At 25.0% G+C, this 25,940-nt stretch overlaps 1 protein-coding gene across 1 annotated transcript; it reads left to right on the top strand.

The window, feature by feature from the left end:
- Positions 1 to 33: 33 nt before the first annotated feature.
- Positions 34 to 25,006, top strand: LOC135932002 (nuclear pore complex protein Nup85-like). Its single transcript, XM_065469330.1, has 16 exons — positions 34 to 55; positions 100 to 169; positions 361 to 488; positions 2,189 to 2,317; positions 2,454 to 2,624; positions 2,942 to 3,070; positions 3,562 to 3,671; positions 4,260 to 4,343; positions 5,393 to 5,458; positions 5,714 to 5,764; positions 5,984 to 6,084; positions 7,261 to 7,378; positions 15,046 to 15,146; positions 15,240 to 15,339; positions 24,418 to 24,550; positions 24,794 to 25,006. The coding sequence occupies exons 4-16, from the start codon at positions 2,312 to 2,314 to the stop codon at positions 24,935 to 24,937; spliced, it is 1,314 nt and encodes a 437-aa protein (XP_065325402.1). The 5' UTR covers positions 34 to 55; positions 100 to 169; positions 361 to 488; positions 2,189 to 2,311; the 3' UTR covers positions 24,938 to 25,006.
- The last annotated feature ends 934 nt before the right edge of the window (positions 25,007 to 25,940 follow it).

Raw genomic sequence — 25,940 nt, forward strand, 5'->3', positions numbered from 1 at the left:
TTTATATTCATAAAACTAAGATTTTATAGATATTGTTTTGGAAAAAAATGATGAAGTAGAATAATTTGTATATAAATGTATTGTATAAAATATTTTTAGATATGCATACTAAGTGAAATAGAATTTTTATGGAATCTAATAGAAATTATATTTTTTGATGAAAATCAAAGTAATTTTAAATGTATATATTTGTGTATTTGTCAAATAAAATATCAAGAAAAATAGCATTTTAGTTGAAAACAAATATATCACCTTTTTAATAATATTTTAAATAATATAACAAAAAGAGTACATTATATTAATTTCAATTATATAATTTTGATATACAACAATATTGATTTATCACATTAAAAAAATTAGGTGATTATATTATAATCCAATTAATCAGATGGATATCATGGCATTTCACAGAACCCACTCTTAAATTATACCAATTAATATCTGAAAAAAATGATGGTGTTTTACAAAATCTAGAAACTTGGAACATTGTAAGCATACCTCAAATCACTTAATTTTATATTGAAGAAAAGTATGAATAGTTTGCTGTCGATGATTATATTTAGAGCTCAGGCCAAAATATATAAAAAAATAAGAAATTTTATATTTTAAAATATAATTATTCATGTTTTTGGGGAACTTGTAGTCCCAATTCCCATTTTTAAGAATGAGCATTTTTTATTATATTATAGTTATATAATTGTTATTTTTAAAATAAATATAAGTTGAAATAAAAAATATATCACCTGCAGGCTCAACCTGGGTACAAAGGCCAGGCTGTATTTTAATTTTTAAATATACTTGGCCAGACCTAAAAAAAAATTCAAAAAATACCTGGGCGCTGTATAATTTAAAATCAAACATTTTAAATCTCCATTATTAGCTATAAAAATTAAAAATAAATATAATATATAATATATTTTAAAATATCTCAGCTCAGCCTGAAAATTTTTTTTTAATAAAAAATAATCCGATTGGTCTTAAAAATATAAAACCTTGACCAGATTGAGAAAATTTTTAGAAAAAAGGCTGGGTTGAGCCAAAAAAAATTTTAATAAAAAAATCCAGGCCTGACCTCTTCAAATGTGATATTTTTTTCAACTTAAAATCATTTTTTGAGCTCGTTTTTTTTTAAATTTAAAATCTGATCTTACCATAAATGTATTTCAGTATGTTCAGAATACCTATCTCATGAATTTTAGAAAATTTTACCGTTAAACTTTAATTTATATAAAAACTATGCAAAAACCAATAAAAGTTATACTAAGCTCAAAGGTTCATTGCAAAATTATCTGAAGTTCATAGGGTAGGTATTCTAAACATGCTGGAATACATTTCTGGTATGATCAAATTTTTAAATTTTTAACGAAGCACTCAAAAAATGATTTAAAGTTGAAAAAATAACACATTGCCACTAACATATTAGGAAAAAGAAAGTGGAAATAGAGATTGAAGGACAATTAGGTACATGGCCTAGACATGTAAAACAAATACGACTGAGAATAGGAGGTATGTAGAAAAAGGAAATTTTGGGATAAGATGAAATTTGATATAGAAAAAGAAAATTTTGGGATGAAAGCAAAAATTATGTAGAAAAAGAAAATTTTGGGATGAATGTTTACGATACCAACTGTATGCTTACTAAACTGTTATCAATTTATAATTTTAATACACAAATCTAAATTTTAAAATTTCTTTATGAGTTTAAACAAAATTTTCCTTTTTATTAATTTATCCAACAAAAAAAACTTTTTAAAATTTTTTTAATACATTCAATTATCTTATAAAAGCAAACTTTGATACAAACAAACTAATTATTCAAATTATAACGATGCCCTTTACCATTATATATCTTTTTATTTATTTATATTATTCAAATTTTGTAACTAAATACAACAATATAAATAAATTAGGTAAAAAGTTACAAAAATAAAATCAAAAAAGAAATATTTTGTCAATTTTCATAAATAAGTTATACTTTAACAAAATATTTTAAATGAAACCCAAAAATAGGATGAAAAGCTATCGTTTTTTGTTTAAGCCCTTGGTTACAATTATATATAGCATTTTACCTTGTAAAATTATTATATTAGCTAAAAAATTCATAGTTATGGTTAACTCTCTTTCACTCCTAATATTAAAATATGAATGTAATTAAAGATATACGCTATAGAATTTTAATATTTATTAGATTTACGCCTTAATATTACAAGGTCAGGTTGACTTGGTCTTTGACTTTCTATCTTCCCAATATTTATTTATAACAAACGAAATTTTTCGATCATGCTTGAATTTGCTAGAAGGATGCCCCATCATGAAAGTATTAAATTTTCAATGTTTCTTTCTGTAAAGTGATTAGCAATAATGAAAGAATTATAAATAAATAAATAGTATATAGTTTGAAAGAAAAATAGAGCCTTAAATAAACGAATATAATAATTAAAATAATATATAAGATTGTGGACAAACCACCGCTTAACAAAAATGTCCCGAATTTTGAAATTTTGCATAAGCTCTGGTCCAAAGAATGTTCCCATATGTTGGAAATTTTAACGGATCACAAATTTGACGATACTGACGATATAAATATCAACATCGTTAAAACTGGAATTTCGAACGTTTTAAAGGTGGTATTTTAAAAAAATCCTGAATAGATTTGAAACGAATATTTATTAAAAGTTATGGAATTCTTTTTTAAAAAAATTTGCTAATTTCCATTTAAATTTCCTTGTTATGGTTGTGTACAAAGCACGTTTCAAGAGATTCTTTAACTTTAAGGAATTCTAACGTTATAGTTTTGAAAATTTTCAAATTTAAGAAAAATATTGGCCATGTTTAACATTGAAAATTTTAAATTAATCTTATTTCATAAATTTTTTTAAAAATTTTCGAATTAAATTTTTTGATACCTCGAGCCTAAATAACAAAATAAAATTGTTTTCAGATTTTAACTGGTGAAGATGGAATATTTGCGGAGCTAGCTAATAGCCAACCTTGGTATTCTACCTTCGTTTCTACATTATTTTATCAAAGCCCCACTGTCACGATCCAAGATATTCCTTTTAATTTACAAGTTTAATCGATATTTTATAAACGCATTTGGACTTGATTTTTATATCTCTTAAATAAACAGATATGTCAAACTTAATAAGGGGATAAGGTTGGAATTATATCCAGGGTCTATGAACACTGACATATATATTTTTAAAAAATAAAAAAGTAAAGGAAACGGAAACATTATTTTCAAAATTATCCACAATCTTTTCTGGAAAAATTTGTTCCGGAAGTCCATTTGGCCTCTTGTAAAACATTCAGGCTTTTTGTAACGTGTCGAATATAAAAACTTAAAAATTGACGCGAACTGAACATTTCTAATCTTAAAATAATTAAAACGGGTGCTGATATCCAACAAAAAAAAATTCTGCTTCCAAAACGTCCTGGTTTATACAAATTATAGTATCTGGGGGGGGGGGGGTGTAGTCGTTTGTGACGACCACTACATATTCTCGTCAAGATTTATTTATTACAATATTTACTGATTTTTTTTTATTAACACAAAAAAAGGAATTTTTCAGAAAAATTTGCCCCAACGTTAAAGACAACCTAAATCAATTGGATACCATAATCATTTCCATATTCGAACTTGATCACTTTTCCGTTTTAACTGAATTATGGTGAAAGATCCTTCCCCATAAAAAAAATTGTACCTTTAATATGATTGGTCAGACCAGGTCTCACGATCTGGCTTGACCCTGACTCACTTTTTCTCACTAAAAAAAAGAAAATTTGAATAATAAACATATATCTGAAGACTCTCATTAGTAAATATTATTTTTTTGAAAATCGCATTTTTAAATAAGGCCTTTAAAATAACCCTTTTTTAATAGTTTAGATATAATATATTTATATATACACTAATAATAAGAATAAATTTAAACATAACATTTATAGACTTACATCTCCTTTTTTTTTATATAAATTTAAAAATATCTAAACATTTGACTCTAGTTTTAACAGGCGACTGGAGATTATTCTTTAAGTTGTCGCACTATTAAATCTAAAGCGATTCAGACTAGGCCATGCTAATATCTGTTCTAGCATGATAAAATTCCCTAGCGGCTCCTGACAGTAGAATATCCTGAGTGATGTTTCCAAACTCTAAATCTTTTTTACATAAAATTTATTAGGCCCATCAACTTTTTGTAACCCCACAAAGTATTGTTTACTAACAGCAAAATACATTTTTTTTACAAAAAAAAAAGTCAATATAACAATGATTGGTGGTTTCCTGCCCACGTGTCAGATCTCTTTGCTAGAATCCTCGACTTAAAAACACCATGTGTCAAGTATACGAGAATTAAATATGATTTATTTAATATAAATATGCAATTTGAAATTCCTATTTCTCCACGCATCATAACTTGTTTTACCTAACAGAGGTCTGCAAATGGCAAAATTTTTAGGCCCCACCTGGAGGAAATTTTCCCGGCAAAGTTTTTGCCCAACCAAGCCTGGTCCAGTTTAATTTTTTTAATAAAGTTGCCTGTCTGGTTTTTAATTTTTTTTTTAAATACATGGCCTAGACCAAAATAAAGTTAACAGCTATTTAATCTTGTGGAATGATTAAATTAAAAGCATTATGGAGTATCATTTCTATGAAATATTAGAATTTATCAAATATATATACAAAAATAAATTTTGCCAAGCCCGGCCTAAAAAAAAATTATAATTATAGATCTCCGATCCCTAATTAGTTTATTTCTGCTAAATTCAGAAGTAGTTAAGAAAAACTAAACGAAGTATCTTTTTAACACTTCGGGCTGAGCTCTAACCCCAATACATTATTTTTAGAGAAGTTTATCTCCCTCAACGAATAAAAATGAATTATGAGTTATTATATCGCATTTTACCTTGTAAAAATATCATTTCAAACTTCTAAAAGCATCAATGTTGAACGGCTCGATTTAACTAATTTTAAATTAAGATTTTACCATTACGCTCCAGATTTAATATAGATGCCCAAACTTTTCTACCAACTATGGCCAAAACATCATGGTTGCGTAATATTTTTTGACGAGAATATTGGGTTAGTCATTCTTAAAAATCGAACCGTTTAGCAACACTAAAAAGCATCATGATGATACTAATATTTTTGATGAGTTTAAAATGATAAGTTTTAGGAATGGCGATGTATTTTACGAGGTAAAAATAAATTGCTATGCTGAGTCTTTTCAAAAATTTAATTTGAATTGGGATTAGTGTTTATTAGATTATTTTTTTTCATAATTTTAATCCGAAATTTCTAACACGAATAGTGCGTTATTCAGTGTACTATTAGTAAAACAGAAAAACAAAATATGCCATATTAATATGTGTTTATTTATTATTTTCGAAGAGCCGATTGTGATCTAAGGGAGTATATTATACTTGAATTCGTTTCGAATTTCAGTGATCATGGAAGGTAATAATATCAATTTTTTTTCTTCAAATATTGAAAAAAGAAGGATTGAAAGAATAAAAAAATAATAAGATGATGTTAAAAACATACCAATTATTATTAGAGCTGGGAGACTAATTTTTTTTTATTAATCGTCAGTTTAGTATTATTATGTTCTATATATCTAAAATGCGAATACATTTTTTTTTAGTAACAGGTTTTTATTAGTTAAAACCAAATCAAGTGAGATGAGATTATTTAGTTTTTTATTTTATACAGTTTATGGTCAATCATGCCTATATATTTGGATGCCTGCGTTAAATTTGGAAAGTAAATTTTTTAATATTTGCTTTTGTCATAATTAGATATTTATAAGAAAATAATTGGTTTTTTTAGTCCCCAATGCACATGTTTTATTTTATCACACTCAAAAACTGCCTCCTTTCGCCATTATGTCTCTGACACTATGATTAAAAACGTTACCATATTATTCACTTTTTTTTTTAAAAAAATAATTTTTTTTTAAAAAAATAATTTTTTTTATATAAGGGCGCACCTACAAATCTATTTATCCAAAATGTCCTTAGATAACGAATTCAAGGCTCACAAGATAATGGAGCTATGTGAAGAAAGAAATTTTAGTCTTTTGGGTTGGTGAATTTTTCCTATTATTCTAAATATTACCTTTTCTTCTTGGTGGAGGCTTTTCACGAAATAATTAAATATTGAAATACTGATTTTAAAAGTTTATTTTTATTTACACTGTACCAGGATTTTATAATATTTATTAAAGACCATTTTTAAATTTTGAAAATTCTGATTTGACCGGAAAAGTAATTTTAGTCTATAGAGAGTAACAAACCCTGCGAATTTTAGACAATTTTTGCCTTTAAATTTTGTGTATCAATTGATTTGTTATGGAAAATCTATATATATAAAGGAATATAAGTTAAGTATGGTTGAAAATATTTCCAAATTGTCTGAAATTTAAATTGTAGGTATCCCATACTTGCAGGAATTCATTTCTGGTTAAATAAAAAGTGGTATCGATATTTTTAATATACATATCTTATAAATTACAACTCCTAATGGTTCCCAAACAATCTTTTTATTTTTATAAATTATCTATTTTTTAATAATCATTTTCATAAACAAAAGAATCACATTATTAAAAAAACAATAATCTTTCTTCTCGAAAAAATATATTGAAAAACGTCCATATCTTTCAACTACGAATTGACAGATACAACAATATTGATCCCCTTAATATATATATATTAAAATAAAAGTGGACCTTATTGCATTTTAATAAAATCGTTGTCAAGCGAATTGCTATATGACGACACGTCATATATCATTATTCCTGTAAATCAGGCCATTGTTGTTCCTTTAAATAATCATAGATTTTAAAACCTGTATAATTTTCATCATACATTTTTTCTATATACTTACCTTAATCTAAGATTTACTTATATATATAAAAAAAAATAAAACGAAAGAAATCTGATTTCATTTTATACTCATTTCCGATTTTAACTTCCCTTATTTGCTCCTAATATTTCGTTGGTCCATTAAATTTAAGAGCTTTAATATATTTAAATTAATATTTTCTAGCTTAACAACATTCAGAGATATTGGCATTTTAAAAATTTGATAAATTATGCAGATCCCCTCATCCTAATCTCGGCTCCTGGGTAAGATTGAAATTTAAAATTTAATTTTTCCCAAAATAAAATCTTAGGGGTGGGATCAGGCCAGATTTTTTTGATTTGTTATGGATAAACCATAAACTATATTATATATATATTACATTATTATATGTAAAGTTAGAAGCATATGCCGACAAATGGCCACGAATTATATAAATATAAACCAATACGGTTCTGCTTTGCACTGGGCTTTCAATGGAAAAGATTTCGACATGTCAGATTACATAGTTCTCAAGTAATTGATTTTCCTTTAGATTTAAAAGATTTTTTTTGTAAAAATATGTAGTGATCCAACAATATTCGTTAGTTTTAAAAGTTTTATTTTTTATTTTACGATGATAAAACACTTTTTTCCCCATAGAGAATTAAATTTAAAAACATTATATTAGATAGATATATTTTATTTTATTTTTATTGATTTTTTAAAGTATTTATTTTTGACATTTTTATTATTTTCAAAAATTGATGACTCTTATTGCTAGGACTAGCCAAATTATTCATAAAATGAAGTTATAATGATTCAAATATTCCTATAATATTTTTTTTAAAACAAGAATCATGTGAAAAATAAATGTTAATGATGGTCATACCCCAAATAAATCGGGCGGCCATCACATCAATATTCAACTGCTCTTTGGTTAAACAATACCCAACGGCCTTTTTCAGAGCACCTGTATAACATCTGTAAAATTAAAATTCAAAAAAATTTGTGAAAAACTAAAGCTAACTATGTTCTAGCAGACATTTAAAAGCAGTTAATTTTATTCACTTTAACATTTAATTATATGATATGACCATTTAAAACAATGACTAAAACACGAAATTAAAAAACTGCGTTATTTTAGAATTAAAAGTATTTCCCTATTAATTGCCATAACTTCGAAATTAGTTGTCCAAAAATAATTTATTAAATCATTAGGGGAATCTTGAAATCGATATTAAAATTATTTAGGTCAGAATATGACTTAGATACCAAATTTTTGCTTGGAAAAATAGGTATGACTAAATCTGCATTGCTAGAAAGCAATTAATCACAATCAATCAAAATTTTACATATTACAACTCAAATTTTTAAAACACTGAATAAATACATATCCATAAAGAGGCGTTAAATGCATAAATATGAAAATATTTTAGGAAACCCGAATGATTATTGGTTAGCGCTTTTTTCTATATTTGGATGTAAATACATATGGAAAAAAATTAAAAAAAAATGATAGGTTTCCTTGACATTTTAATTATTAGCATGTTTAGAATCGAAAAATAATCGAAAACTTGTAAGGTACATAATGCAAGCGTTATTGATCAAAATTTATTCATTTTTGTTTCCAATGCTTATATTTACGTGTATAACATTATCCAAAAAAATAATTTGATTCAATTGCCAAACTCAAAATCGACCACTTATTAAATATTCGATTAACCAAATTTGCTAGTAGTATAAATTGAAAAATGTTCATTTGAGTTTTATATCTCTATAGATACATGCTAAACATTATCTCAAAAAATATTTTAAAAATATCGAGATTATTGTCGAACTCAAAACCGACCACTTACTAAATATTTAATAATATATATATCATCAAAAACATTTAATAAATAAAGGATAATTTTATTAAATTAATGTCAAACTAAAATAAATTTGATTCAATAATTATAAACAAAAGCAAATAAATAATATATATATAATTTCAGATATTTTCTTGTATTTTCTTCTCTATTTGATATCATTATTTCCTCGTGTATTTCTAAAAATATTTCACAATATAGAAATTATTAATAATAAATCAAATATAATATTGTATTGTATTTGCATGCGATATGAAATTTTTTTTCAAAAAATTGGTATTTATTAGCGATATGAATGAATAATTAATAAACAAGTTGATTATATGATGGGGTATTTAATGATTAGGATGAAGCAATGTATCTGATACAAAGATCTATTTTGAAATTAAAAGATTGATTTGATATACTATATACGAAAAAAGTGTACGACGATAGGGCGTAATTATTATTTTGACAAGGTTTTTTAGAGTTTTTAGGTTTTAAGAGTATTTCGACGCACAATGACATAACCTTTTCTTTTTCCCGTTGTTTACTACCTTTTATTAAATTTTCTACCTTAATTCTTTTTTATCTTCCTCACTAAATTTCTCCCAAATTGATAAATCTATTTGAAATGACTTATACCCTTCAGCCAAATAGTATTCTCCTTTTCCTATCAATGCTCTTTTGAGATCTTTTTCTTATATTTGTACCTTATTGTATATTACAGAGTTGTTAAGGAGCGGCGCTACAGGAGCGCGCTATACTTTTTCAAAAACACCAGGAACCCCTTTTAAAAAATCAGAAGCGGGAGCGGCTCTTTTTAGGGCTGGCTCCACCGCTCTTTTAAATTTAATGTATAAATTAAATTATTTTTTAAATCTATTTATTAATTAAAATTCATTAAAAATGAAATTTTATTTAAATTTATGCAATATTAAATGTTGAGGCGAATTTTTATTGTTTTTTCATCTTATATCAAGTTAAAATATTAAAAATCAAGTTTTTCTTTCTTTTTATATTGAAAATATCTTGGAAGATCTTTTATAGATATATGATAAAAAATAGTTCTTGATATTATAGATCCAGATATCATAGAAGAAGAAATCGATATAAAAAATCAAGTTATCTATTTAGATAACTTTATTGCAGATTTTCAAATGTTTATGATGTTGAAAATATCATTACTGCTACTATCTATCCTCCATTCAAATTAAATTGGGAATGGATAAAATGTGCACAAAATAGGCAACTATAATATTAATTAATTAATTTTTTAAGAAAACAAATTCCTGATGCAAAAATAGCTACTAGTTCACGGGAACCCTGCAATGATTTGGAAGATTTTTTTTGTATTCCATAAAATTGATCATCGGGAAGATAATATATTGGACCAATATTTTTAAATAATGATATCAAAATTACTATTTTTGATAAATCTCCTGAATTAATTTTTTTATATATAAAATACAATACCCCGCTTCCCTCTAGTGCTCCTGTTAAACGCCTGTTTAGTATTGCTAAACAGGTTTTAGGGTAGAAACGTGGATGTTTGTTAGATTTATTGGAAATATTTTGATATATCATTTAATATAAATAAAACTTTTTTGATAAAAAAATATGATTTTGTTTCGTGTACTTTCTAAAAAAATGAAAATCAAAGGAGCGGCTATGGAGTGGCACTCCATTACTTGGAGCGGGAGCTAGCTTCTTTTAAAAATGTAGTAGCGGGAGCGGGGGCTAGCTCCTTTGAGAAGGTAGGAGCGAGAGCTTGAGCTAGCTATTTTTAAAAGGGTGCGTTAATAACTCATATATTATATCAATTAAATTAATTAAATGACGTGAGTGCCAATTAGTATAACTTTTAAAAATATGTTAAATAATTTTTAATATTTTCTTTTAAATGTCTTTTACATAATAATCTCACGAAATTTCGAAAATTTTGTTTTATAGAGGTATGTAGAGCCCTTTCATCATCTGTCCCAGAAATTATATAATTTTTATTTCGATTTTTAATAAAATTTTATCTAAATCTGAAAATAAATTATTTTAGGCTTAGTAACCTGCATACAAATCACTGAGATTAAATGTACGATCGAAACCAAGAATGGATGGATTGTGGATTATTTTCTGCACACATATATTTTATATTTTTAATCATTAAGGGTGTATAAAGAATAATAGAAGTAATTTTATTTTTTTTAAACTATTACACTTTGTACAAAAGGATGTTTTTCAATATTGGAAATAATATTTAATATATTATCAGAAAAATTATTTGAACCAACTATTTTATTTTATTTTAGCTGCTTAATATTACTAGGACTCGTTTTAAAATCATTTAAGATTAAATTTCTATATAATTTAAGAATTTTTTCGGTGTTAATATTTTTCTCAATTTCCCTTAAAGTAGTTGGGTCTGGGTGTGTACGTATATACTATTTTTCATATATATCTTCATTTATAACTTTTACTGGATAAAAACCAAAGTATTCCACTAAATACACATCTTTCAAATTAAGTTTGGAGGTATTATCATATTTATTTAAAACATTAATTTCCATTTTATAGCTTTTGTCCCTTTTTAAAGAGTTATAATATATAGTATGTATATATATAAACATGTAACTTTTATCAGGTGCTTTGATTATTATGTCATATATTGGTTTATTATTCCTCCTAGTATACTTACAAAGACAACTATTTTTAAAAACATATGAACCCAATATATTATTTTTATCTAAGAAATAAATAAATTTTTGAAAACTGGATTTACCACTATTCCAAGCCCCACAATCATCAACATATGTATTGCGATATCCAAGATTTTTTTACATTATTAGTATTATTAACTATACAATATTTATTGTTTTTGATACCTATTGGTATAGTATATAAAATGTTAGAATATAGTAAAAGTTGTATTACTTGTGTAGTCTCGATAAATGATTTTTTGAAGATGCCATCACTATTATCGTATGATTAAAAAATTTTTATTATTTAAAGGGTTTGGCGATAAAATGTTTTCTATTAAAAAATTAATGAATTTTTGATTATTAGTATATTTATAAATCTCATTATTTTAGAAAAAAAATCGACTTTTTAACAATAGGTATAAATTCAATCATAGCCAATATCAGTATATGAGGAAGAATATATATAATTTAAATTCGATTTTTTTAAAAATAAGTGTAAAATTATGGGATTCATTAGTAGATTTATTATCATAATTATAGCTAATATCATTAATTGGGGAAAATTGTATATAATTTAAATTAGATTTTTTAACATTATCCGTAATAGGTATAAATTCATGGTATCCATTAATATACTTATCATTATCCAATGACTATCAATATTGACATTTATTATGTGGGTTGAAGTTAAGCTTTTTTAATAAAATGAAATGATTTATGTGAATATTTAAAATACGGTTATATTGTAAGATGTCCACATTATGTTGATTTTTATATCAGAACATCTGATAACATCCTGACCATTTATATCAGGGGTATAGGGGCTGGGGCTTAATAAATTAAGTGATAAAGATAATTAATATTTTGAAGATCATCAAAGTCTCTATTTAATATGACCTCGATTGCGGCAATAATACGTAAATAAATATGGTATGTTTCTTCATCGAAAATGGCTAATGACACATCGCGATATAGGCAATTCATTACCTATCGTTTTCCATGGTGAAAATCTTAATAATATAGTTTTATACCTATTACGGATAATGTTAAAATATCTAATTTAAATTATTTACAATTTTCCCCAATTAATGATATTAGCGATAATTATGATAATAAATCTATTAATAAATCCAATAATTTTATATTTATTGTTAAAAAAATCGAATTTAAATTATATACATTCATCACCAAATAATGATATTAGCTAGGATTATTATGATAAAATCTATTAACGAATCCCATGAATTTATACCTATTGTTAAAAATTCGAATTTTTCCCCAAATAATGTTATTTATAAATATACTAATGATCAAAAATTCATTTATTATTTTAATAGAAAACATTTTATCGCCAAACCCTTTAAATAATAAAAAAAAATTTATCATACGATAATAGTGATGGCATCTTCAAAAAATCATTTATCGAGACTACACAAGTAATACAACTTTTACTATATTCTAGCATTTTATATACTATACCAATAGGTATCAAAAACAATAAATATTGTATAGTTAATAATACTAATAATGTAAAAAAATCTTGGATATCGCAATACATATGTTGATGATTGTGGGGCTTGGAATAGTGGTAAATCCAGTTTTCAAAAATTTATTTATTTATTAAATAAAAATAATATATTGGGTTCATATGTTTTTAAAAATAGTTGCCTTTGTAAGTATACTAGGAGGAATAATAAACCAATATATGACATAATAATCAAAGCACCTGATAAAAGTTACATGTTTATATATATACATACTATATATTATAACTCTTTAAAAAGGGACAAAAACTATAAAATGGAAATTAATGTTATAAATAAATTTGATAATAATAGTTTGGTTTTTGTCCAGTAAAAGTTATAAATGAAGATATATATGAAAAATAGTATATACGTACACACCCAACTACTTTAAGGGAAATTGAAAAAAATATTAACACCTAAAAAAATTCTTAAATTATATAGAAATTTAATCTTAAATAATGATTTTAAAATGAATCTTCGTAATATTTAGTAGCTTAAATAAAATAGTTGGCTTAAATAATTTTTCTGATAATATATCAAATATATATTTCCAATATTGAAAAACATCCTTTTGTACAAAGTGTAATACTTAAAAAAAATAAAATTACTTATATTATTCTTTATACACCCTCAATGATAAAAATATATGTGTGCAGAGAATAATCCATCCATTCTTGGTTTCGATCATACATTTAATCTCAGTGATTTATTTATGTGTTACGGTATCAGTTTTTAAATATAAGTCTATCAAATTTGGGTCTACTAAAGCTTATCCAATTTTTCTAGGTCCAGTTTATTTGCTTGGGAATGTTGATTACCAAACCTATAAGTTCTTTTTAGATTTAGAGGGAATTTTATAGAAAATATTAATTTTGGGACAGATGATGCAAAGGCTCTACATACCTCCATAAAACAATATTTTCTAAATTCCTTGCAAATACTATGCTCAAGACATATAAAAGAAAATATTAAAAATTATTTAAGAGATAAAGAGGGGGTTCCCGAAGTAATAAAAAACAAAATAATCTTTAATTTTTGATAATAATGGCATGATATTTTCATATTTTCGAATTTCTGATGATATTTTTTTTAATAATACTTAATAATTTACGTAAATTTTGCGAAATTAATCACTATTATTTTTTTTATAGATTATATTAACACTTATTTAGAAAAAAATTGGTACAATTATGTGTATGTCCCATTAAAAAATAAAAATATAAGTGTTTTTAAAAGTTATACTAATTATCAATCACGTCAATACTTAATTGATATAATAAGGTACAAATACAAGAAAAAGATCTCCAAAGAGCTTTGATAGGAAAAGGAGAATATTATTTGGCTGAATGGTATAAGTCATTTCAAATGGGTTTATCAATAACTACGGTTTTACATCTTGTATATTTTACCATTGCAGGGTATGACTAAATACGTTAAACTGCATTAAAAAGTAATTAATTATAATCAATCAAAATTTTATTATATTTGTAAAATTAAAAGATCGATTTGATATATATTTATATGAAAAAGAGACGGCGTTTAGGGCCTTATTTTTCAATTTAAAATTTTTTTTTTATTGATACTGTCTTATTTTTTTTATTTACCCTAATTTAGGTTTTAAAAGTTATAGTTCCCCTGATGACATAACCTTTTCTCTTTCCGTTTTTTTACTACCTTTTATTAAATTTTCTACCTCAATTTTTTATATATCTTCCTCACTAATTTCATTTTGGGTATTACATAAATTTAACTGTGATTAATATTACAAAAAATTTAGCCATTACCAATTATTTATTTATTGACTAATTCAAACTTGCGTATTTACCACAAAAATAGCGAAAACTTATTGAAATAATTCTATTGCCTGTCGAATTATAGATATCTGATCAAAATGCGCAAATATTTTAGCCTCCCCATGCTCACTCATTGCCCTCCTTCTAGTTACGGCCATGAGAACGCAATTATTGAGGGAGGGGACGCATCCCAAATACGTGTTTTACTAGGCGCGAAAACTTTCCCCAATTCGAAACCCTTGACTTTTTAATGAAATTTTTAAAAATCGCACTTATGGAAGGATAATTTAATTTATTATTTCCCGAATATTAAAAACTATTTTTTTTAAAAAAACAAAGAATTTTGAATAGCAACGAAAATCTAAAAGAAAATACTCATTTCAATGTAGTCGGAAACCTGGGTCGTTATTCTCACGAAACATCTCTTTTAGCTTATTTAAGTAATCTCCCTAAATTTAGTTTTCGCCGCTCTATACATTTATATTATAAAATGTTTAGTTTTTATTTTCTCTTTCATAAATATGATTCATAAGCAAAGGTTAAGGAAATGGTCGATTTATACGAGGAAAAATCATACGATAAGGTAGAAACGTTGATATTGACGCTCTTAAATCAGCCTTTGCCTTCCGCTAGGTATTATATACCTTATCGACAAAACCGTTTGTGCCCGTGCCCTTGTTTATTGTATTTTTGACACTTAATTCTAATTAGACCAGTCTATTTATATTCTAAACTATGACACCCTTTTCTGTTTTGTTTAACAGGTGGTAGTAAATCTTAATAGCCCTCTTTCTTTTTATTCTGTTTAAGAGGAATGTACTATTTAGACGGCTAAACAGATTCTTGTTTATAAGTAAAAACGAATCAGGACACGACCTTTTTATAATATAATTTAATTCAAATCATTTTTTGGATCTACTTTATCTTTTGCTCAGTTTGGAAAAAAAGTAAAAGACTGACTTTGAAAGGGCATTTTGAAGAAAAAAAATGAAAAAATGCTCTATGATTTATTATTTATAACGAGCCGAACACCCGTCAAGAATGACGGGTGAATCATAATTTTATCCTTTGTTTAATTGCTGGAGAACCAAATATTATCCTATCTTATAAACATTTATACATTACTTATTGATGATTATCGGTTTTCAACACTCGCATTTGTAACCATATAAAAAGAGAAAATAAAATAATTTAATTTATATTGAAACAAAAAAGTAAGGTATCAGATATATCCAAAACATAGAAAGATGCAGTATTTTTAAGCATTAGTCTAGTATATCTCAGTGCGAATTTCTTATTTACCAAACTCAAATAATCTTAGACTTGAATTTCTCTTCTCTGAATCAAAATTCATTAAAATATATAATACCTTTTTTATATTTCCTATATTCTCGTTTCTTTTCCCAATACAACTTTTAAAATCTATCATCTTTGGATGGTTTATAAATTTTATGAGCAGTTTTTTTTGTTCGCTATTCATTTGAAGGTATGTTTGCAGCCAGAGTATACACTATCATCATCAAAAAGAATGTTTTAAAAAAGGCACAGCATAATAACATTTGCTCCAAAAATAAAAAATCTTCAAAGATTATGATATCTGAAAATTTTTTATAATGAAGATTTTTTTAGAATTTATGATAATTTTATCTATTTTTCCAAATTATCTTTATAAAATAATCTTTTATGATAAAATCTTTCACGATGAATCAAGTAGTTGATAAATTATAATATAAGTACTTAAAATAGTAATTTTGATCTCTGAAAAAAAGATATAGTTAAATATGTTCAAATTTCACCTATATATCTTACATCCAAATCATTTGGAAAATTTTTTAAATTCTTCCATTGGGTTACAATATGAACTTAATCGAAACATTTATTATATTTTTAACTGTCGCAGTTGCGAACATACAAATTAAATAATATTAATCAAAAAATAGATGGTATATGAAATGTCAATCAATTATTTTTTTTATTTTGTATATTTTTATATTGAAGTATTGGTAATTCACTGAAACTATGGGAAATTTTAAATATATTTTTTTTTTAATATTTTTTTTTTATTAAAAAATAATTAATATGCGATCGTCTGGATATTTGTGGAAATTTTTTGATGTAATAATAATTCAAAGTTTCATTACTCAAAAGTTTTAGGAATTATATTTTTTTCAATAAATATTAATTTAACGTAGAATATTTTTTTAAATTTAACAAATATTTTTTTTCCCTTTTTATGGATTACCTTAATTTTCATAATTTCACATACAAGAAGCATGCCTAAAAGATCATGAGCTTCTTATTAATCACACATGTTGTTATAATAGCATGAAAATGGAAAAAAAATGCAGCATCTTATATAGTAAGATGCTCAACGTATTCAAGCAGCTATTCTATATGGAAGGGTTTAATATTGTATTTTTTAAATTATATTAATTTTGCACTATATATTTGAAATATTAATCTTCCTATGAAAGAATTTATTCATCTATTATATCTTTTTGTATCCAATTATACCTGACAGTCTTCGTTTTATAGAAAATGGTAAAATATATCTAAAATTTGTCAATATGTTTTTCTAGGTAAGCAATATTTAGAAAAATTTACTGCCATACACAGACCATTTATTTTGAAAAAATTGGGGGCCCTGGGAATTTGATCAAAATAGATGAATCCCATATTTTTAAAAGGAAAAATAACACAGAGAGGATTTTAAAACCAAATGCTATTTGGGTTGTAGGTGGGACAGCAAGATTGATGGAAAATTTTTTATTGCTGAAACTTACAAAAGAGTTAAGAGACCCTTCGGTATCATCAGTAAGCACGTCCATACTGATTCAACAATGACTGACAAATGAAAGGGGTAAATTAAATATTGATAAATCTTAAAATTTAATATTTTTCCAGGTTATAACCATTTTAATGAAAATGGATATAATCATTACTCGGTCAATCACAGCAGAAACTTTATAGACCTAAATGATATATCAATCCATACTCAACATATTGATTGAGGGATATTAAGGCGAGCATCCCCAGAACTGGAAGAACCTCTCATTTATTTACATGTGAATATTCTTATTTTCATAACATTAAAAATGTCAAATTTAAGTAAATTATTTAAATTTATAAATGATAGTTTTTCCTTAAAATTATATATATCTTTATTGTCATTGTTTATATACTATTTTTATTTAAATAAATTTATTATCTAGTATTTGATTTAATAGTCCTAACTTATAAGTATCCAATACAGTACACGCTTTTTTAAAATTTCCAAATAAATTTTCACAAAAATAATATTAAAAACTTCCCCAAGTTTCAGTGACTTACCGAAAAATTATTATAAGTTTTTCTGGGAAAATTATTATTAGAAATAAAGGCTTATAATATTGAATTATTTCGAGCAATTTATTGTTTGGGAAATAGAGGTTTGTTATAATAACAATTAAATGATATCAAAATTATGGTGTATTAATTAAATAAACGATTTTATATTATTTTATAAATTGATATTATCATTATTATTAATTTTTATATAAAATATTTAAATAATCTATTTGTTTAAGAACAAAGATTTGTTAAAATAAATAAAACCTTAAGCAAAAATATTAAAAACTTAATTTCATAAATATTAGTCCGCAAGATGGTGTTCATTCATTTATTTAAATATTTATATTATATACAATAACTATAACATTAATTGAGGCAAAATAATATTCAAAAGAATTTATATAGTTTTTCGATAAAATCAATTTTTTTAGAGTCAATATTATTACATTCGATATATTATAAATTTATATAAAATATTAGTTTTCATATGTTAAATAATAAAATATAAAATATATTGATACGTGAAACTAGTGATGTAAGCATAAGGCAAAAAATCCATTTAGTTTTTATTGGGCTGTGCCGATCCACATATTTATCACCGACCCGATATTTATATTGTAACCCAAGTGTAATTAAGAAATCAATATATTTTTTTTTGAAAAAATCGGATTATGCATTTAATTTAATTTTTTTATTTCTACAATAATTTTAAAAAAGTTTACGGATATTGGGAGTATTAAATGAATTTTTCATTATTCCTCCCCATTAAATTAGAATTCCGCAGATAACACATTTTGCAAAATTATCTTCAGATATCATATTTAAAAAAATTCTTTTATTTAAAATATAAATAATAAATTGGAGTTATTATTTAAAAAGATTTCAAATAAATAAAACTTTGGGTGTTCCTTTCTATTTTTATAAAAAAAAAACTTTTAAAATACTATAAATCTATTTTAAAAAAATAAATAAGATTTAAGTGGTGTTGTGCATTTGCCATGTTTAAATTATTTAGAATATATTATTAATGTAAAATAAATATACATAAAATAACAATAAAAAGAAAAGTAAAAAGATCGGATCGGTTTTTAACAGGTATCGACCCGATCCCATTTTTTTAGAAACCGCTAAATATTGGTGATTCGATAATTAAAAAAATATAGTGATTTATTTTTTTGTTTTTTTATCTGTTAGCATTTTCATCTTCAGCCAAATTTTTAACATTACTAGTGAAAAATAATGTCTGATTTAACATTATCTCTCATTATCATTCATCTTACCAATTTACTGATATTTTACGTTATTTTCCCTGTTATTGTTAAATAACTTGTAAGTTCTCTATATTATAAAATGTTATAATATTCTAGTTTTTGCCATTTTCTTCCTTAAGACTTAATTTTCCGGAAATTCACTTCCCTACGTGAAACATACTTTAAAATGCTTTTCAGACTAAAAAAACATTATTACAAAAGAGCGCATATTAAAAGTGAATGCCATTTATTGGCCTCTTCAACAAGTATTAAATAAAAAAAATTGTTATTTATACATATTATGTGGGAAGAATATTAAACATTATGATCAAAATTAGCAAACATAATTTTTCTTAAGAATGACTATTGCTATACTTAAGTTAGAGCCTTTCCGAGATCTCAGAATTTTTCCTGATTAGACGACCGACGTTTCTTGGCCATTCCCCATATGTAGTTAAATTGGAGGAGATTATTTGTTGCAAAAATTATATATCACTTTCGGTAGGAAAATAAATTGTGTAAGGTGAGGATATTGATAAATTGATTTAAATTTCTAGCAGAGTTGTTAAACACTATTTTTAAAGGTAGTGCGCTACCGCTTTTGTCAAAAAAAGTAGCGCGCTATTATCTACTTTTTATAAAAACAAATTGTTTTATTATTTGCTTATAATGTAATTGTATAGTAAATAATATATAAAAATAAATATTTATGGTTATATTTATTTTTTTTATTTATTTTGTTGCATTTTAATAATAAATAATTTCAATATTATCATCCCCAAGTCTAGAGCGACGATCAGAAAGTATAAGTTTCGCCCTACTAAATACTTCCAATACTAGCACTTGAGGGCGAGGCAGTATTTAATTTTATATACATATTTTTAATATAAGAAAGATTATCAAAAATACTCATCACAGATTTAAAAAACGCGTCGAGGGGATTTTCTAATATATTATCTTTTATTATAAAAAAATTATCATTGGAAGTCATTTTTGTGGTTGTAAATAGGCCATCTGTTTAGTATGAGATTACGTTGATCTGAGCATCATTGGAATTGATATATGATGGCCAATTTAGTTTAAAATTGGGATGAATCATTGCAGCTAATACATTATCATCATTGTATAGGTTGTGTAATCTAAAACTTATAAAAATAGTGTATAAAATATATCTTAATCATAAAATTATATAAATTTTTAGTTTTTAACCTCAAGTTAGAATAAATTATTCATTCAAAATCTAAAAAATATAAATTTTAGTTACCTTCTCTCAATTCCTTTTAACATAAAGTCTACTAGGGGCTGGCATAAGATTAGATTATTCAATCTCTGTACTTTTGTAATTAGGATATTGAAAGTGGTAACATAATACCCCATCTCCATATTATCCTCACCTTCCAAAATTTCAAGGGAAATGCCGCATATTGCATAACCTAAAAAATTAAACTGATATGAAATTGAATAATTATTAATTAGAATTACTTCTGTATACTCTTTTATAAAAGTATGCTCTTCATCGTTAATATATTGAATTTCAACATGATTACAGAGAAAATTCATTCTAATCTTCTTTCATCCAGAAAAAATGCTATTCAATTGATTGTGTGGTATACTGAGTTCCATCTAGTGTGGTTTAGAGTTAATAAATACCTGCTTAATTTTTTTTTAAATACGTCTGAACCTTTAGAAGATTTGTTCTGCTTATTCCATAGATTTTGACATTTGATACCTTTTTAAAATCTTCATTTTTTAGGGCTCCTTCAGCATCCACTGTTGTTATCAAATTTAAATTATGGCATAAGCTTCCCTGATAACTAAGTATTAGAGCATTTTTCATCACATTAAAATTATCTGCTATCTTATTTATTAGTGTCTGGCGACAAAAAATTGTTGTACCAGAGGATAGAGTTTTAATCATCATGGTAAATGATGGATTATCAACCAAGGAAATTGGCTGAACTGTATCAATTATAAAATCAACAATAACTTTATCAGCCAGTTTCTTAGAAGTATTCGCAAGTAATCAATTAGGTTTGAATTGAATTGGTCTTTGGATGTAGAGTCGCCTATACGAAATTTATTTAGATGCTTTTCTTATTTCCTTAAAACTTGGCATGAACATTTTTATAAAATAAATACTATTAGAATTTAAAAATGACAATTACCTTTACGTGTTTTTTGAGGTTATAGCTACTGAATTGAAGGATATACTTTTTTCACATTTTAAACAAATATATTTATAGCCAGTTTTGGTTTTATATTAATTTCAAAATATTTTCCAAATTTTGGAAATGGGAAATTTGTATTATTGTTATTAAGAACAGCCAATATCCTTAGTTGATAATTCATCATTTACATGATGATTAAATATATCCCCTAGTACAACAGTTTTATGTCACCAGACACTAATGAATAGAACAGATAACTTTAAATTGATGAAAAATGCTCTAACAGAGATTCTCATGTCATAATCTAAATTTGATAGCAACAGTGAATGCTGAAGGAGCCCTAAAAATGAAGATTTTAAAAGGGTATCAACCACTTTTTCTAAATGTCTAACTCTATGGAATAAGCAGAACAAATCTTCTAAAGGCTTAGACATATTTTTTTTTAAAAATAGGCAGGTATTTATTAACTCCTAACCACATTGATAGAACTCAGTATACCTTGCAATCAAATTAATAGCATTTTTTTTTGGATGAAAGAAGATTAGAAATGAATTTTCTCTGTTATCTTGTTGGAATTCAATTTATTAACGATGAAGCTTTTATAATAGAGTATACAGAAGTAATTCTAATTAATAATTATTCAATTACATATCATTTTAATTTTTTAGGTTATACAATGTGTGCCTCTTTCCCTTGAAATTTTGGAAGGTGAGGATAATATGGAGATGGGGTATTATGTTCCCACTTTAAGTATCCTAATTACAAAATTAGAAAGATTGAATAATCTAATCTTATGCCTGCCCCTAGTAGACTCTATGTAAAAAACATTGAGAAGGTAAATAATTTATATTTTTTTGATTGACTGAATAAAAAGCTAAAAATTTATAAAATTTTATGATTAAGTTATATTTTAAATACACTATTTTTGTAAGTTTTAGATTCCGCAACCTATACAATGATGATAATGTATTAGCTGCAATGATTCATCCCATTTTAAAACTACAAAAATGACTTCCACTGATAATATTTTTGAAATAAAAGATAATATAATAAAAACAATCCCCTCGACGCGTTTTTTTAAATCTAAAAATACTCAAATGAGTATTTTTGATAATGTTTCTTATATTAAAAATATGTATATAAAATTAAATACTGCCTCGCGTGCTAGTGTTGGAAGATTATTTAGTAAGGCGAAACTTATGCTTTCTGATCGTCGCTCTAGACTTGTGGATGATAATATTAAAATGATTTTTTTATAAAAACGCAACAAAATAAATAGGATTGGGAATTATGTAAAATAATTTTATTATAAATCCTGCATTCTCAGTTACACCTTTTTCCCAGAGTTTAAAAATACAATTATGAGTATTTATTTATTTTATGTAGAGGAGACCGGGGTTATATTGCCCATTAAAAATTGAAGTGCTCTAAAAGAAATAGAAGCAAATTTTCCAAAATCTTTTAGTGTTTTATTATTATAAAATTTTAAAAAATTATGAAAACCCGGAGTGCCTTTTATTCTTCCGCGTTGCATGTCATAGCGCTTCTTTATTTTTAGATTTGTTCTAAATAAACAAATGAAAATAAATTGTCAAATATGTTAAATTCACCAGGTTCCTTTATATTATGTATAATACCAGGAAAACTTGTCACTTAGAACTGTGATACAATTTACAAAAAAAATAAGTCAATCATCTTCATATTGCCATTCGGATTCTTATAAATCAAGTGTTCCCTCCTTAAAAATGGCTAATATATCTCGTTTAAACCTACGCTAGGTTTTCACAATTGATTAAAATTTAATTTGAAAGATATTAAATTACCATAAATATTGTTAATATTTTTATACATGATAAAATTGAGTTTATTTTATCATTTAGAATTAATATTTATTTTTAAAAAATTTATTAGTAAAAATGTAAATAGATTAAAGTTACTTTTGACGTGTTAAAATTTAAATTTGCATTTAAATTTCTCATGAATTATGTGCTCAACATTTTAAGACTTACATAAACACCTTATTAAAATACATATATGACTTAAATTTTAAATCTCAAAGTGTATTAATTTTTTTAAATATTTGAGAAGAAATTACCTGGCCACGATATATCCCAGTCTCCCTACTACTTGATTTCATCTTGAAAGATTTACTTATAAAAGATTTTTTAAAATAATAATTTGGAATTTTAGGTTACTTGATTTCATCTTGAAAGATTTACTTATAAAAGATTTTTTAAAATAATAATTTGGAATTTTAGGTAAAATTTGATCATAAATTGGGTTTTAACATTCTCAATGAATTTTCATTTTAAAAAAATTTTCAGATATCATAATCTTTGAAGATTTTTAAATTTTATGAGCAAATGTTACACTCTTTTAAAACATGATTTTTGATGATGATAGAATGTATACTCTGGCTGCAAAATGTTTTCCTATATAATAAAATATAAACAAACCTTGAATGAATGATGTTCTTTAAACTCAAACACTGCTCATATAATTTATAAATTATCCCAAATATAGATGATTGATTTTAAAAAAAATTGTACTGGGATTAGGAAATATAAAAATAATCTTTTATAAAGGTCCTATATATTTTAATGAATTTTGATTCAGAGAAGTGAAATTCAAGTCTAGGATTATTTAATTTGTACAATAAAAAATCACTACTGAGATACACCAGACTAAAGTTTAAAATTTATGCAACTTTCTCAGTTTTGGAAATATTCTGAAGACCACATTTTTGGTATAATTTTTAATATTATAAATTTTATTAAATTATTTTCTCTTTTTATATGGCATGCGGGCCAGGTGTTAAAGTATAGACCCTTATCACATGGTCTGGAAAATTCTGAATCACTAATCATTCTTGAAGGCTTTCTGCTGGTAAATTATAATTTGCTAAATTATGCATGCACTTTCGGTTCATTAAACCATTCAATATTTCTTTAAAATATTTTAAGTTTTGGTTTTGTATTGCTTCGTTTTATCGGCGAATTTCTAAATCAAACATCAATCAAAGATCCTCACGCGATTTACGAGTTGATGCGATGGGTTGGTGAAACATTCTCTTTAAAACCGGTTGACTCGCTACGAGTTTTTTTTTTCACAATGATTTATATATGCCTTTTATCTCGGAGAATAATATTTTAAACCCCGTATTAATTTAGACGGTGCCGTATACTAGCATTATCCGATCTGGGATCGGTTGGTAAAAGAGATATTCGGGTATTTTAGCTGGCCGGTTTAATAGAAGTAAGATCCTGATCGGGTATATCTCTAATAATGAATAAATATGTTAAACTTTGTAACAAATTTATTCTTTTTTAATATATATAGGAGGATCAAAAATTATTCATCAGGCTAGTAGTCCAGGCATTGTCACAAAATTTATCCGCTACATTTGTTAAAAGAGAGCCAATATTTTGTATGTCACAAGATACGAACATCAAAGAAAATGAAAACCAAATATATACTATTTAGATATAAAATTTACGATAATAATACTCCAAAAGAAAAAATTATGATAGATATTACGTGATATTGTGGAGACACATGAACCATCAATTATTATCAATAAAAATTATAAAATAATTTGCTCGTTCCAATAAAATGTAATAAGGAATGAACTTTTCCATAAAGGGTTTTTCATTTTGAATTAATAATGCATAAAAATGAAATTACATTCGATATTATCAATTTAATATTTTTAAGACTGTTCATGAGTCATGACATTAAACTTCATACCTGATTTTATTATTATATATAGTAAAAAGAATCCTAAATTATAATTCATAGAAAGAATTACAGTTAAACTTGTATTATTATTTTTTTCCATGAACGGCTACTTTGATTCTACGTGTTATAGATGGGAAGGTCCTTATAAAAAAAATGTTCTATATATATTTTAAAATATCTCTTGATACAAATACAACTGCTTATTTAAAGTATCAAAGATATGGATTTTATCTCCATTGGACCTACAAGCCTCCAACAAAATTTTTGACTTAAAAAATTAGCGAATAACTGCTTACCTCCCCCCCTCCCTTAATCGAAATTCTGGCTAATATGATTATATTTAAAGATTACCAATATAAAGTTGTTATTTATTAAATATAACATATCTGCTGCGCGATGCCCCTGTAGAAATTGTTTATTGTGGCGAAAAATTTGGAGATAAACGGGGGTGCTGTAATGATAAAAATTTTGGAAATGTTTTATTAATAAACATTCATTTTTTTATTGTATATTGGTATTAGATATGATATTAGCTTAATAAATATTTTGCTGTGAAATTTAACAATACTATTCCAAATTAAGCATTATGTACACCTTACATAAGTATAATAAAAAATCGTATCTGTATATATATATATACATACATTTTAGACAATGTATCTATATCTCATTTAAAAATTATCTTTTAGCAACTGGTAGTTTGAACTCAATAATATTAAATAAGTATAAATTTCCAAAAAAAAGAAAT

This window comes from Gordionus sp. m RMFG-2023, chromosome 1 (genome assembly GCF_954871325.1).
Source record: "Gordionus sp. m RMFG-2023 chromosome 1, tfGorSpeb1-WG-v2, whole genome shotgun sequence".
In the NCBI taxonomy this organism is placed as follows: Eukaryota; Metazoa; Nematomorpha; class Gordioida; order Chordodea; family Parachordodidae; genus Gordionus; species Gordionus sp. m RMFG-2023.

What these genes read in the sequence shown, in the direction of transcription:
- LOC135932002 (XM_065469330.1), top strand. An exon ending in AATTTCAGTGATCATGGAAG is followed by an intron (nt 5,459 to 5,713) that starts GTAATAATATCA and finishes TATTTTATACAG; the next exon opens with TTTATGGTCAATCATGCCTA. An exon ending in ATCTCTTTTAGCTTATTTAA is followed by an intron (nt 15,147 to 15,239) that starts GTAATCTCCCTA and finishes ATGATTCATAAG; the next exon opens with CAAAGGTTAAGGAAATGGTC.